The sequence below is a fragment of the Danio aesculapii genome, chromosome 20 (assembly GCF_903798145.1).
Source record: "Danio aesculapii chromosome 20, fDanAes4.1, whole genome shotgun sequence".
Lineage (NCBI taxonomy): Eukaryota > Metazoa > Chordata > Actinopteri > Cypriniformes > Danionidae > Danio > Danio aesculapii.
This window is the reverse complement of record NC_079454.1, coordinates 32199826-32219226: the sequence shown is the minus strand read 5'-3', so window position 1 is coordinate 32219226 and position 19401 is coordinate 32199826. Positions and strand designations below refer to the sequence as shown.

Here is a 19401-nt window from a genome sequence, read left to right as displayed (position 1 = left end):
TTATATATATATATATATATATATATATATATATATATATATATATATATACGTGTGTGTGTGTATATGTATATATGTATATATATGTATATATATATATATATATATATATATATATATATATATATATATATATATATATATATATATATATATATATAAAGTCAGAAATATTAGCCCCCCTTTGAATGTTTTTTTCTTTTTTAAATATTTCCCAAATGATGTTAAATTTCCTTGCTCTGTTAATGTCTGATAATATTTTTTCTTCTGGAGAAAATCTTATTTGTTTTATTTCGACTAGAATAAAAGCAGTTTTAAACTTTTTAAACAGCATTTTAGGGACAAAATTATTAGCCCTTTTGGGCAAATTTTTTTAAATAGTCTACAGAACAAACCATCCTTATACAATAACATGCCTAATTACCCTAATCTGCCTAGTTAACCTAATTAACCTAGTTAAGCCTTTAAATGTCACTTTAAGCTGTATAGAAGTGCCTTGAAAAATATCTAGTAAAATATTATTTACTGTCATCATGGCAAAGATAAAATAAATCAGTTATTAGAAATGAGTTATTAAAACTATTATGTTTAGAAATGTGTTGAAAAAATCTCTCTGTTAAACAAAAATTGGGGAAAACAGGGGGGCTAATAATTCAGAGGGGTTAATAATGCTGATTTCAACTGTGTGTGTGTGTGTATATATATATATATATATATATATATATATATATATATATATATATATATATATATATATATATATATATATATATATATATATATATATATATATATATAATGTATAACCTAACTTTCTAAAATATTTTATGAACACATTTCCAGTTTAATGCTTTCTGCCTCTTTCATTTTAACACCTTATGTTATTCTGCATCAAATTGAGTACTTTTTTAATGTATACAATGCCTTTATCTTTGTAGTCTTCACTGTCAACAATTCAGCGTGTTCACCACAAGGAGGCAGAGTAAAGCTTGACTGGATATGTGACCTTTGCCAAATAAACAAGAAAAGGCTCAACTTTGCTTTAAAGAAAACTGATGAGTTTAGTGGATAGTAGAAAAACAAGTTAAACTAAATTCAGTTTTTTAATTGGTATTTGGCTGGTGTTATTCTAGTTTTAACCCCTGTGTCGTGTTCACATCCCTACCCTTACTTTAATGTTCCTGGTCAAAATTGACTGGTCTGGTTTAACTGCTCTTCTATTAGCAAAAAACATTTTTCACCACCAAATTTTAATTCAACATTCTTTAACAGTGAAAAATCTCTCAAAGAAGTGTTTAACAAGAATTTATAGAATTAGCCATAAAATGACTCCAGTGAAAATACAAACAGGCACTGAAAATGTTTAGAAAAAGTGAACAATAGATGAAAGAAATCAAAATACTTTGTTTTGTTACTAATAGACAGCTCACTAAAATAACTATCACAGGGTCTGACCAAAGACATTGAAATTTGAATCCATCTGAATGAAAAACAACAAAAAAACAAAATGACATCCTTCCCCGTGTACTGAGTGCTCAAATGTTCATTCAGTTCTTCAATTGGACTATATTAATGTACTAATCTAGGGAATAGTGACTGAGGGTACAGACGGTGAGCATGGACACAGAACTAGCACTAGTTATACTTTGGTCATTTTTGAGCAAGATGCTAATGGTCTAATTCAATAAAATAATTGATGCTAAGCTAAAAGTGCTCCTGCTAAACCCAGAGATAGGCTAAATGAAGATTGGCAGAAAGAAAGAAAGAAAGAAAGAAACAAACAAACAAACAAACAAGCAAGAAAGAAAAAAGCAGCACACACACACACACACACACACACACACACACACACACACACACACACACACACACACACACACACACACACACACACACAGATGGGTTCATATAATAGACTATTATATAGTCTATATAATTATAGTCTAGTCTGTGTGATCCATTACTCATGGCAATTCATAACTTATTGATTTAGTGGCTTATCCGTTTGAGTTCATACGATCTTATTCATACAATTTAGTGCGATTTGCTTATTTGGATGCCTTGCCTCTTTTTAAAAATCATTTTCGTATGATTGAACTTGCCACGAATTAGCCACTAAACTGATAAAACATTAAATAGTTAGGCTTCCTTGTAAGATTGGCACATAAGCGCGGAAAAGAGATTGTCTACCTGCAAAAGATATTGTTCAGTCTGAAATGTGTGAGTAAGTGAGTGAGTGAGTGAGTGAGTTGGGGTGGTGTGTCTGGGAATGTTTTCTGTCAGATAGATGAATATAGTCTAGATACCGATTCATTTCCTATGACGGTCACTTCTGACTGGGAACACCACAGGTGTGACAAGGTTGATTAAAACACTCAAAATTCAATGAAAGAGATGATCATCACGTTATATGTTCAAATGCATAGTGTAGAGGATATCATAAGCCCTTGAGGCAATCAGATGTAAAACACAATGTTTATGAGTGTTTTAAGTTGTAAATTGGTCAGATTTGACCCGAACACGACAGAAAGGTTAAAAAGCTAAGGCAGAGTAGGTGATCAGTTTGTAAACAAATCCAAAATGTTTTTAATGATTATTAAATGATTTTCAGTTTATGTGTCAAAAAGGAGTACAGTTAACATGTGTTAACCTGACGCTGGTAAAAAAAAGTTTAATAACCACTAATCAAACCACTTGATTTACTAGATTTAATAGGTATGGGTTTGAGTAAAATGGTAGTAGGTTTTTCACTTCTAAAAAAGTTCTGATAAACTTTTTTCTTTCAATTAAAAAATAATAGTAATAGATTTTTTTTTTCCATTTTTTTAAGTCACCATTAGTTTGCATAATAAAACTAAAATGTACCCATGTACCAGTGCTAATTTTACATTTTGTTGTATGTTATTACATCTGTCAGCCAAACTAGTTTAAAACACTTCTAGAATACAGTCTAGAATATCATCAATTGAAGAACAAAATGAAAAGATTCTGTCATGTTGCATAATAAAAGTTCTTTATTGCTCCTCATCCATCATGCCATTAATGTTGGATACAGAACAAGGATGACAATAGGTTGCAGTTGACATTTTTGATAACTAGCTTAGTATTTCAATCCTCATTTATACAAATAGAATAATAGAGCAGCATAACAATGAGACATGTTTTGGGTCAGTAATTGTTTTATATACATGTTGTACTATACTTCAGTAAAGTGTCCATTGGCTTCGATGTCCAAGAATGTTCATTTTAAAAGATGGTAGTGTTTACTTAATTCACTGTCTGTTCAGAATGACCATATTACTAGAAAAATGGAAGAGGAAGCTCAAATCGATGTATTCCATTATTTGCGTTCCACGCTTCCTCTATGTTCTGAGAAATTTCACTAAATAGTTTGCTTGCAGGAATTGAATAACCAAAGAAAAATGCTGCACTAATGTCTTCTATGATCTCCATCAGCTTCCGGTAGAATGTGTTAATGGCCGTGGCAATATCTTCTAAGAAACTAAAATTCATTTTGTCCACAAATTCTTGTCCTTTTTCAACAACCTCTTGTAAGGTTTGTCCTAGTTTCTTAAGAACTACATCAGGGCTTTCAATTTGCTTCATTGCATCTGCTATCATAACTAGGTGGCTGCTCAGGATACTTTGCACATTTTGTTGGAACTCAGCTACTGTCATGACCTTTCCATTGGGAAATGTCAATTGAATTGTATTAAAGTTATCCATGATGTGTGACAAATATACCTCCAAGTTGTTACCAAGCTTCCCCACCATTTCTACAACAACTAATTGGATTTTCTTGCAAATTTCAGCCAGTGTAGCTTCATCCATTCCAGGCAGTTTATATTGTGAGATCTCTTTTAGTAGTACGATGGCATTGTCAATCAGAACCTGGATGGTCTTTTGGGATGTGACGAATACATTTCTGAAAAGTTGTGATAGCTCACTAAGGTCTGGTGTAGCTGTGCGGGCAGCATAGAGTCCATTTGAAATTACTACGTAAACATCGTCAGCAACAAAAATTGGAAAAGCGAGGCCAGATTTTTCTGTTAATCGTGCAAGTTTGAATGAGATTTTTGCTAGAGTATTCATTAAGCCTTCAAACATGGAATATGCAGCCTTTATATTGCCAGTGACCAACAGTACTTTTTCATCTCCCTTTGGTACAGCTCTGACGCTCAGGATGTCGACATCATCATCTGGTGCAAACTGCAGAAAATACAACAATTATAATTTAGAAACATTACGAATAGTGCACATATGAATATTAAATAAGTGCAAACAGGAAACAAAAAGAACAGACAGTTTGCGTGAATTATTATCTTAAAAGAAAAACAAAAGAAATGCAACTTACAGAATAACGACAGTAGAGCCTTGCATTCATCTGGGATGGAATATTTCCTTGAAGTTGGAAGCCAAGGAGGCCAGACCCCAGTGTGGAAACAGAGCCACTTATGCCATCACTTCGAGCAGCATATCGAAAGTTTGCATCTGTAAATGTTTGGCTGGTGATGTCCACATTCAGGATATGGCTCCGGTCGCTAAATGATAAGTAGAATTTAGATTTACACACAGAATTGCTTTATAAACTAAATAATAATTGTAAACATTTCAATTAAAAGATCAGAAGGATTTTTTATTTACCCCATGTGAATAGCATTGCTGATATCCATAGTAAAGTCATGATGTGTAAGTACAGCATTAGCTCCGATAACAAGGGCCCCATTCTCCATAGTAGTACTCATGGAGCCTGTTTTGTGTAAAAGCACATGAATGCAAGATTTAATTTCCTTTTAGTAACATTGAGTAACATTGTACATATATAATCTATGCAGAAACTTACTGTCAAGATCGTACTGCAGGAGCACAACTGGTGAAGTGGCTGAAGCCTTGAGAACCGTTTTGTAATCTGGGGCATTACCGTCTAGTTTAGCACGAACATCTGTGGTGTATACTGGAGACTTGATTGTTGAAAGGATATCAATTTTCTGCTTGGGAACACTGAGATCTACTTTCATTGTCTCAAAGATGCTAAGGTCACCAAAGGTGCTCGGTTGATTCAAGTCTATTTTCACATCAGCCACCAGTGACTTCAGAAGATCCATATCGAGAGTAGCCTGGCTGGAATGAACTCCCTTTGTGGTGAAACATCCAACATTTGCTTCGTTATTGGAAGTAAACTTCATTGTAGCATAGACGTGCTCATTGGCTGTCTCCACAGACAGGTTTTCATCCACATCAAAAGCCACCTTGAAATCACCATAGTTCAGGTCTCCATCACCACCAGTCTTAAGAGCATATCGCAAACTATTACCATTCACATACAGGGATTCATCATATTTCAGAGTTCCTTTCAAAATACCACGATCTAGGAATGTTCCATCAATATTGCTCTTTATGAGAGTCTCAGCAGAGATAAACGTACGAGTTCCTTCGCCTTTTAAGATGGTTTCAGCATTTCCCTTTCCAACAAGCTTAATAATGGGAACGTCAAAGTTGTAATCCATCTTAAAAGTTGAGTCTGCTTTTGGGTTGGCCTTGTTGTCAGCAGTAAGTTGGTGGTTGGCATTAGCTGTAAGAATTGGTAGATTCATTTTTGCATCTGTGGCCATAGACAGTGTAACTTCAAAGTTATTTGGGTTCATAGTTGCGGTGCTTTCATGGGTTCCTTCAATGTGGCGATTTTCTAGAAGCAAAGAATTGGCTAATTTGAATCCACTTTTGGTGCTCAGGCTGCTGGTTCCTTCAAGCTTAGCCTTCAGTGACTCAAACTCAGAGGCAGTGATGACTCCAAATCGAATTACAGGGTTATCCTTTCCATAAAATCCAGCATTAGCATTAAGATTGAATATGGAGGACTTAAAGGAAAACTCAGAGGTTAAGTCGCTCTTCTGGTAAACTATCTTTGCATCTACATCAATGGCCTGGTCAAAGTCAGTCAAAACATGCTTAAGCCCAGTCTGTTCATATAGATTGATGTTGCTGATTTCTGGAATTTCAATAACCATAGTTAGTGTTTCTAATTCAATTGCTGGAATACTGAAGGGGATTGTTAGGAATTCCAAATTAGCCTCGCCATTTACTGCAGCATAAATGCCAGCCTCCTCTTCGTTGTTGGCAAGTGTAAAATTGTGACTGTACTTGTACTGGTTAAAGCGGGCAAGTACCCCAGTGCTCAACATTTGCTCGTCGCTATTAAGGATGACAGTATAATTGTTCTGAATATCAATCTTAGCAGACAGAGGCTCTACAAGGTTGAGCTTAGTATTAGCCTTGTTCTTGAAATCAAGGGCCACCTCAAAAGGTTGCACTAAGAAGTTAAAGGCACTGGTGAAGGTACCACTGAGCAGTCCAGCATACTTTGTGTCAAGGTCCGCCTTCATTTCTACCTTCATTTGTCTGAGATCCGCCTTTCCAGCTGCATTCAGTGAAAAGAACTCAGAATCACTAGTTCCTTCAATACTGGCAGTGAAGTCGACATAGCTCAGGGCAACACCCTCAGCTTTAATATTTTTTTTAAACTTTGAAACAGCACTGTTGGTATCCACATCAATGATCAGAGAGAATGTTGTTGGAGTAATGATTATAGATGAACTACTCTTGCCAGTGATATCATCAGACTTTTCGAGCACAGATATATGTCCCTTGGCCTCTTCTTCCATGGTCAGAAGGAGTTTTAGACCATCCTGCTTAAGAACTATATCATTACCATAATAATTTTCACTGTTCCAAATGTCTGCGTTTAACTTGTCATTATATGTTGTTTTGATATTTGCAGATATTCCACCTGCCAGGGCAAAGAAAGCCGTGTTAACAATGTTAGCATTATAGGTGGAAGAGGTTATCTTCATGGTGCTCTTGGAAGAAGCCTGGGCTGAGAGGCCATAGAGTGAGACTGAGGATTGATGGTCAATGGCTAGTACACTGTGAGTGATCTTCAGGGTTTCTGCAAGAATCACACGACTCATCTTAGGCATGGCAACACGAGCTGTGGAGTCCAGGGTGTATTTAAGAAGGTCATATTCTGAAGATCCATGTGAGGTAATGTGCCCTACAAATTGAGGGGTTTCTGCACTTTCAGTGGAGTTTAGGAATTCTATTGTAGTTCTCATGTTGAAAATTGGAATGGTGACTCTAACCTCTCCATACAACTTTCCAAAGCATGGCACCATGACCTCGGTAGGAACTCCAGGGAGGGTGAATTCTGGGATCTTCAGATCAGAGAATTTGTGCTTACTGATGTATTTAGGAATTTCTGGGAGAGAGATCTCTGGTAAGCTGATCTCTGGCAGTGTGATGGCAGAGATGTCTGGAAGGTAGACAATTCTAAGGTCACCAAAGAAGGACTCAATAGCTGGCATTATTTCAAAGTTTGCGATGAAGTTCAGTAGATCTAAAAGTCCCTGCTTGATGTCAGCATAATCTATTCTGATTGGTGGCACAGTATAATATTGCAGAATAGTAAATGCTGGAAGGTCAATCAGTGAAGATGGGAGGTTGATTTCCTGAAGATTCTTTAAGCTTATTTTCATGGAGGGCACAACAAGGTCAGTGAGTGGAAAAGTGAAAGATGGGATCTCAAATTCAGCTGTTATCAGTACTGTTTTCACTCTGTCACAGATTTGCTTCAGCTCGTTGACAACTGCTTGATCTTTAAGGGTGTTTTGGATTACTTGCATAACAGCACTGCATGCATCTGCTGCAGTGGTCGCAACCTTGGTGTAGATGCTACTTGCGTGCTTCAGAAACTTCTGGATTTCTTCTCTGATATCAATGTCTGCAAGTCTTTTCCTAAGGTTCTCAGTGAGTGCCTCCGTGTCAATGAAGACTACACTATCGACAATGTCACTGAATTTTTTGACAACATCCACAACCTTGACTTTTTCCAGCTTTTCGATGCAAGCGGTCAGAGATGACAGAGCGTAGTTGACAAACTCTCTGATGGCCTCAAGCTTTTGACGGATTTCAAGTGACAAACTCATGGTATAAAGATCATTTGTTAACTTCTTGATTTTCTGATTGGCTTCATCCACAAATGCGTTGTAGTCAAATGATCTAATATATTTAATGCAGTGGTTTAGGCAGTTGTTCAGATCTTCAATGATTTCCTTTACCTCTGTTGTTTTCAGGTAGTTAATGGCCTTATCCACCAGCTCAGTGACAGGAGTCAGAATAGATTTCAAAGTGTTAGCAAGAGTCTTAACAGTTTCTTCAATTTTGAACTTCTTGATAAGCTCAACAACCTTTTTCAGAAGAGTTTCAATCTTCTTGTCAACCCCAGATTTCACCAGAATTTCTCTCACATTGGTATAGATGGCATTCATTCTGTTACCCAGTACATTAAGCAGTTGTTTTGCTTTTTCAAGAGTCTTGCTAATTTGCTCCGTTGGGATTTTAGCCACCAGATTGTCTGCATAGTCTCTGAATCTGGCAGAGGTAACAAAGTTATTCACATCCTCAGTGAACTTTTCTTGGTCAAAGTTTGCAACAAACTGCTTCAGTTCACTCAAAATCTCCTTCAGTTTGGATGTAATAGCAAAATATTCATCAACATATTGCTTAAAGACTTCCCTGCTGCCCTTAATATTCATTACATCTATCTCCCTGAGAAAATTTTCAATAGCCTCAATAACAGTGAGAACAATGGCTTTGACGTCATATTTCTCATTAAAGGAATTCAGCATTTCTGTAAACCTCTGTATTGCAGCATCAGATGGTGTGCCACTTGTAATTATTTCCCTCACAATTTTTTCTATCTCTACTACATAAGTGTCAAGTTCAGTGACTAGCTTCAACAAAACAGGCTTTAGATTCATCAGAGAAGCCTCCAGGTCATCGAGAGTAATTCCATAAACCTCATACAGTGCAGTCAGGTCCTTGCTGAATTGAATGATTTTCTCTTCCAGATTCAGTTCATTCACAAAGTCACTAACGTCTGTGACCAGTTTCTGAATTTCTGCTATGATTTCTTCTCTGTTGATATAATTCTGCATGGCCTCAACAATCCTCAAAACTGCAAGTTTCATGTGTTGCAGGTCAAAAGGAATGTCATCAATAAATGGCAGGCTTAAGGCACGGCTGTTACTGTTTTTATCATATTTTAGGAAGGCAGAGAAAAAGTGGTCTTGATTGTCAGAGTCAACTGTATTGAAGATGTTGGTGATGATGGATCCAGACATTTCAACTCCAAGTCTTTCAGGGGTATTGTAAGCACTCACGTCTTTGTTAAACTCATGGTTGTTGAACTTAGATTTTACTCTCACTGTGGCCTTTTGCTCAGACGGTGTCAGCACAGTATCAATCTTATTATCAAGGTTGGTTTCGATTAACAGAGTATTGTACAGGTTGTGAGTTGTTGAGACTCTGCATTCATGTGAGTGTGCAAAAGCAAGTGGTTCTGCCTTCATAAGGAATTTAGAGTAAACTTGTGCGCTTTGTTTTCCATAAAGATACAAATCCCCATCTGCGTTGGCCATTGCATCAACGTTGAATCTGAAGGGAACAGCAGCGGCATGTAAGTCACTATTGAAGCGGAGATACTGTGAGTTGAAATTGGATTCACTGCCGAATGTAACTGAAAGTCCAGCAACTTCGATTTCTGTGTTTTGGCTCATGTGAGATCCCATGAGTTTTCCAGTGAGACCGCACTTGGCTGTAGCAACCAGATCTTCATATTTGATCTCATATGTGTTCTTAAGCTCATCTGTTGCAGAGGAAAGCTTCCAACTCCCAGTCAGATCTGCTGCGTATGGAAGTGCCTTAAACTGTGCCTCATTAATCAGTTTGATGTTCAGAGCATTCAGATTATTGCTAATTTTCAGTGAGGTACTATATGGCTGAAGCTGAAGGGAGAAGTCATGCTTATATGTTCCATCATTGCTATTAGCTTTGGAAATTAAATTTACTGACGACAGGGAAGCAGACAGAGAATTTGTGTTTTCAATTGTCAATTCGACAAATTTACCCTTTGTTTCAAATGACAATGAAAGCTCTGAAGTGTCAAGGGCTCCACTGAATTTGTTCTGGAGTGTCAAAGGCATGACAGGGCACTCTAGTAAGGTTGAGCCACTTGTGACTAGGCCGTTTCTGGTCATGGAAAGGCTGCACATGTGGGAAGCTGTGTGTTCAGCCAGATTTGCAGAGGCATCACTTTTTACATCCAGACCATTGGCGTCCAGTGCTGCTATAAACTGGGAACGGATACGATTTCCAAACCCAGTGTCAACATTAGTGTCAATCTTAACGTTAACCAAATTAAAACTAGCACTAGCCTCAGCTACATTTTGGATGTTCAGGCCGAAAGCCTTTGCCCTTGCATCTGACTTCAGAGCAAGCTGAGATTCTTTATAGGCAAGTTCAGCAACATGCATAAGATTGTCCTCGAATGCTGTTGATTTAGATGTGAAAGAGAGCTCTCCATTGGCAAAAGCTGCTTCAATTATGTTCTCTGCTTGGAGTTGTTCTGAGTCTACTTTCAGAGAAGAGTCAATTTTCAGCTCTGGCTTGAATGGGAGAAGGATAAGTGACTGTCTGAGAGCAACTTCACCATTCAGAGGACCAGCCTTGATAGAGCCCAACAGATTTCCATCTCCAGAGATCTCATCTTCATCAAGTCCAACCTGGCCTGTGTGTTCCAGAGAAATCTTCAGACCAAAAGGGACTGTTCGCCTCCATCTTGCTGCTTGATTTCATTGTGACTTTTTCACCAGTTGTTATTTCCTCAAAATAATTGACACTGGCTTCAAGGAGCTTGTGATTAAGGGAGGATTTTATCTCAGTCTTCAAAGATTCTCCAAGTTTACCTTCCAGGACGGTTGATCCTAAACATAAACAGAGCAACATTCAATATTTATTTTTTACAGATTACAAAAAAGTGGTTAACAGAAAATATGGAAGCATACAAGTACCTTCCATTTTGAAGGAGAGTAGATCCACTGGACTTGTTCCTGTGACTTCAATCATGGCAGAATAGGTTGGTTTATCAACAAGTTCACTCTCGGCAGAAGCTTTTGCTTCTATGTCATAGAAGTTGCTGCTCAGCTTGCTTGACACCTCTGCCTTTGCCACAAGAGGTAGTGACACAGACAGACTCTCAGGTATAAAGAACCCTGGAAGAGGAATATTAATGGATTTAACCTGAAGGTCAAGCTGTGGTACATTCAGTACTGGTGTTGCCAGAGAAGCAGGGAGGTTGAAATCTCTTGAAGTTTTTCCACCAAGAGGAATAGGAATGGATATGGTGTAATAATTCTGGCCAAACTTGTATTTAGCAGCACCCTCACTGTTGAAATACAGAATATTTTTAAATTATTGTAATGTCATAAATTAGTACAATGTGTAACAATATATTTATGATTCATAATGCTTCTGCATTTAAAATTAGTATTGCTGTTTATGAATCACTCACGCATTCAGGAACAGTTTCTGAGGGAAAGTGAATTCTGGGAGGGCAGGAATCCTCAATCCCTGTACATATGGAATGTTGGGAGAAAATTGCTCCAGGTAGGCATTTGAGGCCTAGATGATTATGGAAAAAAAATTATATTCTAAATAATTCTGTATGAGTTCATGAGTTTGGGGAAATAAGGATTTATTTTACATTTACCTCAACAAATTGGGTCAAGACATCACGAATCTTCTTATCAGATGTGCCAATTTCTTGGTCAAGAATATCATTGAATGTGGCTTTGATGGCATCAGTAGTAATAATATTGTGAATCTCGGTGGTGACATCAGAAGAGACCTCAGCCTCAATTTCCTCAGTATCTAAAAAGTACATGAAAATTAATTAACAGGCAGAGGACTTCCTGTTTACTTACTAAATTTGAACAAATTTAAGTTAAGGTCTTTTTAAAATGTTGACTTGACATACATTCACTTTTTTGTGCAGGAGATCTATTTATATTGAATTTGTTTTAATTACCATATTTCAGAATGATTTTCTGAATAGAGGAAGTCATCTCAGGAAGCCTAAGGTCACTCTCAAGTTCCACTTTAAGTTCATCAGTATTTGTCAGTATTGCAGTTACTTTAGCATCAGTCTCAAAATTTGGAATGAGCAGCTGAACCTGCAGCATGGCATCCTTCATTGACCCAATCCTAAAGAATGAAAAAAAATTAGAATAATTAAAATTATTATATGTAAAATTAATATATAAATTGTGTGTATGTATGTATATATATGTATATATATATATATATATATATATATATATATATATATATATATATATATATATATATATATATATATATTTTTTTTTTTTTTTTTTTATATATAAACTATGTGCATACTTAGCAAGACCAATGAGAGATGCTTCAGGTACATTCTTCTTCATCAAGTCAATCTGGATGGAATGTGTGGCACCACTCTGAGCTTTTCGATCAACAGCATGAACCCGAATTCCAGCTTCCAGGTCATAGTCAGGAATTTGGACATCAGCCGAGACTTCATAATTCTGTCTGTCGAATGTTAGTTTGACTATGCTCTCAAATGATGTTCCTATTGAATGGAAAGGTTGCAGCATTTCAGTTACAAGGTATTAAATGAAAATGTGTAGAGATCATAAGGGATTATTTGGTAAAACAATGCTTTACCTTCTGCCTTCAGACCAAATGTCACTGTGTCATCTTTGCCATCATATGCATAATCAGCAGTTGCTGTGTATGAAGAAACCTCACCAGTTGGGTGGATCTCAATGGCAAATCTAGGTAAAGGTCAGTTTTCAATTTTTAGAGTTCAGAAAGAAACAAACAGATTTAACCCGTGATTATGCCCAGTGTTTCGCTTACTTGCTATCACCGGTCAAAGGGAAGTAGGGAGCGGCATCATTGGAAAAGGCATTAGAATATTGCATGACACCGCAGTACTGAAAACCAGGAATGAAAGGAGTGCACTTCTTTGCTTTCACATGCTCTGTCAGTGGTGGAATCCTCTTGGTTTCAGTACCAGTCACTGAATACAACGAGTTTCTGTACAGAGAAAACAAAATACTAAATCAATGCAATGTATGTGTGGAGCAACATTTTATATATATATATATATATATATATATATATATATATATATATATATATATATATATATATATATATATATATATATATATATATTTTTTTTTTTTTTTTTTTTTTTTTTTTAGTGTGACTGTTTTTTCTGTATAAATAGAAGCATCTTACGAGACACTGATGAGTTTTGTTGGAGTTTTTGGTGTGGGAATAGTCAACTTGAACTGCCTATTGGTTACTGCAACTTTTACATTGAGACCACTCTCATGGTAGATGTTAGTATGCATCTCCAGGCCAGACTCAACATATTCAGGTAGGAGAGCTCCAACCTCGGTCACAAACTCAACTCCAGCGGATGGCATGAAAGCCACTTCGCTCTGTGTAAATAGACCAAGAATTAGGTTAAGTAACCAGTTCTAGCATGAAAAAAGCTTGGTTAAAATAAAAGGCTGATCAAATGAGGGAAAAAAGACGGATCCATACCATGTCACGGGCAAGTTTCAGTCCTCCCTTCACTCCAGGAGCAAAAGTACCAGACAGGGCAACTCTTAGAGGAACGCCGGTACCAGTTGGTAGATAAAACTCATTGTCCATGAAGACGTAGTGAAGGAAAAGGTTGTTGTTGACACTTGAGTATAGGTTCCTTAGGAACTGTTAAACAAATATATATATTTGTTATTTGTTATATGGGCAGATTTTCTAAACACATTTTTTTCAAAGCAGTTGACTTACATCAGTAGGGAACATATTTAGGAGGCTTTTAGTCATCAAGGCAGCAGAGTAGGCCATGTCTTCTACATCATTAGTTTTGAGATAGCCCATTTCAGCACCCAAAAGCCTCAGGTAGATCATAGCCTCTGGGTTGTCCTGAACCTTCAGCTTCTGGATGAGCTTGTTAACATTATTTGTTATTTCCTTGACAATGCTTTGAGGGGCCTAGAGTGAGAAGAGAACATGAGTGAGAAATCGAACAAAAGAAGATGCCATCAATGTGCAAATGAAGAATAAACTCTATTTTATAGACCTTTTGCATTTTTATGTTATTCCATAGAGTTGGGAACATGCTCTGCATAATGTCATTGCCCCTTGGTACTTTGTCAGCTGCATAGTTAATGGTCTTCTGCATGGTGTCACGGAAGAATCCATCAATACCAATCAGGGCATCAACAGTGGGTTCCAGACCCTTTCCATTCAACCCAATCTGTAAATATAAACAAAAAGATGAAACCTATTAACGTCCTGGTTTTAAACAAAGATAAAACTAATATTTGAAAAGGTAAGATAATTATGTACCTCAAACATGTCAACATCATATCCAAAGGCATTTAGGGTCATCTCAAGGATGACTTCATTGGGCAGAAGTTCTTCAGACTCAAAGATCACATTTCCCTCTAGAGAGCCAATCTTGTAATTGCGAGAGAATTTTGTTGGATCGGTGGAAGTACTGATCTCATTTCCTTGCAGGGCATTGAGAATCTTTACTCTAAGTCTGAGAAGCAGGAAATAAATTAGAAAATGTTTTTTACACACAAGATGTTAAAATGCATCAATATGTATACTCACTCCTCGGTCTCTGATGTTGTGGAGCTCAGGATGTTGCGGAGATGTGAGTTAACAAAGCTCATAGCCTGACAGTTCTTATTATTGGGCCAGAGCTGCAACCAGCTGAGCCAGTTCAGAGTGCTGAGGGTCCTTCATCACAATGAGATACGCAGCAACACGCTTCTGTATTGGAGCAGCTTTGTCGAAAATGACCTTCATTAGCACCTCTCTGCCCTGTTAGAAAGGCAGAAAAAATATGTTAGCCAAACATGCTTCTACTATGATTATATTTATTTATGATTACATTTACTTATTTCAGTTATTTGTTTACCTCGTCAGGGACAGAAGTTAGCCTAAATACTTGAATAGCAGCTTGCTGGACCTCAGGGGATGAAGCGGGTTGGTTTATGCACTGGATAACAGCTGATTTCAGAGCAGGGCTTGCAGCTCCGACAGCAGCAGCCATGTTTCCAATGACCTTTAAGTGTTTTTAGGGACATATTTCAATATCCACATATCAGCTGTTATTTTTAGCTTGATGAAGCATGCATAATGGATCAGGTTGAACATACCCTCAGGGACAGGTACACATGTTCTTGGTTCCCTGTGCAGTCGCCAATCTGTTCAAGGGCGTAATCTGCAACTGCCTTGATCTCAGGGGTGACACTTTTTTCAACTTCATATAGCCTTGAATGAAACAGACCAATATTTATAGATTCAATAAATTCATAGAATAAATAACATGATTGTGACTGAGATATTATTTTCTTATTTTCTAATAGATATTAGATATTAATTATTAGAAATTATTTTCTAAAGCTTATTTTCTCACCTCCTCACAGCATTGCTGAGAGCATAGTAGATGGGCTTGCTAGATTTGAACTTGGCCATCTCCAGCATCTCTTCAACAAGGTCTCTGGATGGATTTGGAACCATTCCCATGGCATACACTGCAGCATCAATCTCTACTGAGGAACGGTCAAAGGTTCTAAGAACCCGCAGGATGGCACTGGTGCATTCAGGAGTGCCGCACTGGAACAAAGCCTGGTACACGAGGGGGCGAGAAATCTCCAGTGCCTCTGGTAGAGCAGCACTCAGGCTTTCTGCACTCATTTTGCGGATGGTAGAAATGAGTTTGTGAGCAAGATGGGCTCTATTTTCTCCATTTTCGGTCTCAGAAAGGCCATTCAGTTCCCTTAGAATTGACAGGATTGCATTTTTATCTTGAATTGGATGGACGGAGTCAATGCTGCCATCGAGATGCAGGGTCTTCATGTTGGCTTCATCTAGAAGTGGGTAAACGAAGAGAATTGGATTACTTCTGCTCAGTGCAAAATGAATGCCAATTCAAATGTAAGAATGATTACTTACTGTGGTCAAAGACTCTTCCATTGTATACAGACACTCCCACCAGAGTCAAAACTTGCTTTCCTACATTAGAAACGCCATGCTCTCCTCTGTTGATAATCAAAATTAATTAGCAGAGTAATAAAAGAAACAGCCAGGCAAAAAGTAAAAACCCACATAGTTGTCAATGAACTCACTTGTAAGAAAATGGCAAAAGCATGTGTTTTTCAGAGCAAGAAGCTGAGGTCATATGCTTTTGATCATTGTCAAACTTGTAGTTGCAGGTTTGGCTGCTTTTGATGAGCTGAGCAAGTGGGTATTGCTGTGTGATAAAAAAAAACAAGCAAGGTTAATACCTTTTTCAGAAGCTATCAGCACACATTGTTATTGTGTGTGTTTTTAAAGATGGGATGACTTACCATTCCTGTGATAAGTGCCAGGGGACTAGTGTGGTCTTTGACTGGGCTGAAATTGTCACAGTTAGACAAGTCTCTGTTGAGGACAACATCGGTGGCAATGTCCTCTCTGGCATTCACTGAGTAGTCTGTCCTGCACATGCCGTAGACGGTGGGCTGGTTTTGAGACAAAATTGTAATGGATCAGTCAATGTAAATCCATTTTAACACGTGTACTATATATTTGAGTTTTGAGTTAATGACTGACCATTCTCCTGTTTCTGTCTTCCTCCAGCACAGGTGCTGCAAGGGCTGAGATTAGACCTCTTTTGATGTTCAAAATGTTGGCTGGTTCATCATCCTCAGGAAACAACTTGATGTCATTATCTCCCTCAACGGTGAACTTCAGGGGGTTCCTGAAAACCAGATGGCGGTAGGTCAGTATTTATTTAATACGATTGGGTTCATCTTATCTTGTCACTGTTTGACTGTATGCCTTGAGAAACTTACTTTGCCATGGCAGCCTTGAAAGCGTCTGCACCAGCAGATGACCTAAAGACAGGCTTTCCTTCAGCATCAACATCGATGACGTCACTCAACTCGCACTCAGTTGTGTGAACGATGTAGCTGCATATGCGCGGGACCTCAATTTCAACCTGTTCATATATGGAATATGTATTAAATTTCAATTTTAAAATATAAATGTTTTAACTTTAATTAAAATGTTGATAGTGTGAACATTTATACCTTGCATCTGGCCTTGGGACCATTGATTGCTCCATTCAGGGCATTTAGAGACTCCGTTTCGTAGGTGTATTCATACTTCTGAAAGCTCTTGTACCTTTTGGCCACTAGAGGAGCACAAATCACATCATAAACATCAAAGACGCTCATACATGACGTTTATGTGATTAGATAACTGTTCTGAGATGAAGTCATCAGTTATAAATCCAGTTTTAATGCATCAGTAACTCAAAATTAAAGAAATTTACATTATTGTTTCATTTATTTATTGGTAAAATATTATTAGATTACATAATCTACATTGAATTTCTTAGAGACAAAATTGTTTAGTTTGTCTTGAATATATCAATAGCTTAGGACTTACAAAGGCATGGTTCTTCCTCTTGTGCATCTATGATGAGAGATAACAAGGTTATACAAATAACAAAAATGACCAGAATCACACAATTTAGTATTATTCTTTAACAACACATACGACAACAAAATTTAATTTATATATATATATATATATATATATATATATATATATATATATATATATATATATATATATATATATATATATATATATATATATATATATATATATATATATTAGCGTTTTATTATACAGCTGTGGAAAAAAATCAGTACACTACTTGAAAGGTCTTAGAAAATTTCCTTCCAAGTTTCAAAGAAATATATTTTATATTTTTATTTTTATTTGTCATTTAGAGCATTATTATTTTATTTTTTTTTACAAAATGGCAAATACAAAATAAACCCAAACAAAAGTCTTAATTTTTCATCAAAATCTAGATTGTCTCAGCAAATACAGATTTGACAAACTCGTCTAAAGTTAGAATATTGGTATTTTAATGTCTTTAAATTAATATAAACCTCTGAAAACATAAAACTTTTTATTTTATACAACAAACAAAAAAATCTCTTATTGACAACACTTCTATTTTAAATTGGGAAGAAATGTCATCAGTAGTTTACAGAATCAAAAAAATAATAATTTAACTCCAACACATAACTATAACTATAAATTATAAATTAAGAGAAACTGAGAATTCAGTTCGTTTCTATTAGCTGTATGTGTTGATATCTAGTAAAACAGATATTTTCAGAGATTTTCCATAGCAAAAGTAAGCACACAGAGAAAAACAGAATAAATCCAGCTAAAACAAAAAAGTGCTATTACACATGCTTCTATACTTTGTATAATACAAGTATTGCAAATTCCATAGTTCACAAATCTTTAGTAGTACTTACATGACAAGGCTATTGCACATAGAAGTAGCAAAAGGCAGAGCTTAGTCCCCCCCATGATGGGTTCAGGTAAGCTCGTTCCTTAAGTCAGTAGCTTATTCCAGGGAGATCTGTTGTTTCGCTGCTCTCAAAGGTCTTATATACCAAGGCAGGTCCTGCTGAAATGGGAGGAGAGCTGGCAATTGCAAAAGGTAAAGTCCCCACTCCAAAGTTCATATATTGTGCCTCTGTGGCAGGACAAAGGCAACAATTTCATGTAATGTCAGTGGTCTTTCAATTATAGAGAAAATGCTTTTTCCAAGGACAATTGGTTTGCTTGATCTGTTGATTGATAACATTATTAATCCTTATGTGTATTCCTCTGTCTACTGTAATCACAATTTTTTATTATTTACTTCTTTCTTTCTTTCTTTCTTTCTTTCTTTCTTTCTTTCTTTCTTTCTTTCTTTCTTTCTTTCTGTCTTTCTTTCTGTCTTTCTTTCTTTTGTTTTCTTTAACGTTGTGTCACTTCAGCCAGCTTCTCATACGACAGAATTTGACGACAGGAAGCCTGTCATTTTTCCATGTCTTCTTACTTACAGTATGATGATTTTAAGTAGGACATTATCAAATGCAGGCTAGGTCATATAACTAAACCTAGACCTACATATTTATTTGATTACATTTTATTTTGACATCCTTTGCTGAGGGTATTACCAATCAGACTTGACTAATACTGACTTTAAAATAAATGATTAAACCTTTTTGCCCTTTTGTCCTGTTTACTTTATCCACTAACCTCTTATTTTTTGTTATGGGTAAATACTAATCACATTTGTCCAGACAAGTCTTTTAAAAATAAACACACTCACCCTCAAAAACATGATTTATCTGAGTTTTTCAATAATGGAAGTTAGTCAAGCAGAATATGCTAGAACTGGTCCCTTAACATCCTCATACATGAGAAAGAATTATTTGTGAATAAGGGGGAATTGTTTTAAATGTTTGATACTGATAGCTGATTATGTGTTTATTGGTTAGAAATGCATTGCACGAAACAAAACAAATGCATTGTTTTATGCTTTACAAACATTCTCTTATTGTGCAATACTTTCAGTCTGCAGAGGCCAGC

The 19401-nt window shown here is 36.5% G+C and overlaps 1 protein-coding gene across 1 annotated transcript; it reads right to left on the bottom strand.

Annotated features, from left to right (window-relative positions):
• Nucleotides 1-2996: 2996 nt before the first annotated feature.
• apobb.1 (apolipoprotein Bb, tandem duplicate 1) lies at nt 2997-18397 on the bottom strand. Its single transcript, XM_056481407.1, is given in 30 exon segments — nt 2997-4209; nt 4355-4541; nt 4645-4750; nt 4844-10658; nt 10660-10820; nt 10908-11281; nt 11408-11517; nt 11606-11766; nt 11924-12099; nt 12295-12502; nt 12598-12707; nt 12793-12972; nt 13180-13385; nt 13492-13659; nt 13741-13944; nt 14033-14209; nt 14302-14497; nt 14572-14657; nt 14659-14784; nt 14882-15028; nt 15123-15237; nt 15383-15836; nt 15922-16007; nt 16095-16219; nt 16317-16469; nt 16561-16708; nt 16803-16948; nt 17040-17143; nt 17401-17427; nt 18294-18397. Coding segments are annotated over 30 exon segments (11220 nt in total). The 5' UTR covers nt 18349-18397; the 3' UTR covers nt 2997-3300.
• Between the last annotated feature and the right edge of the window lie 1004 nt (nt 18398-19401).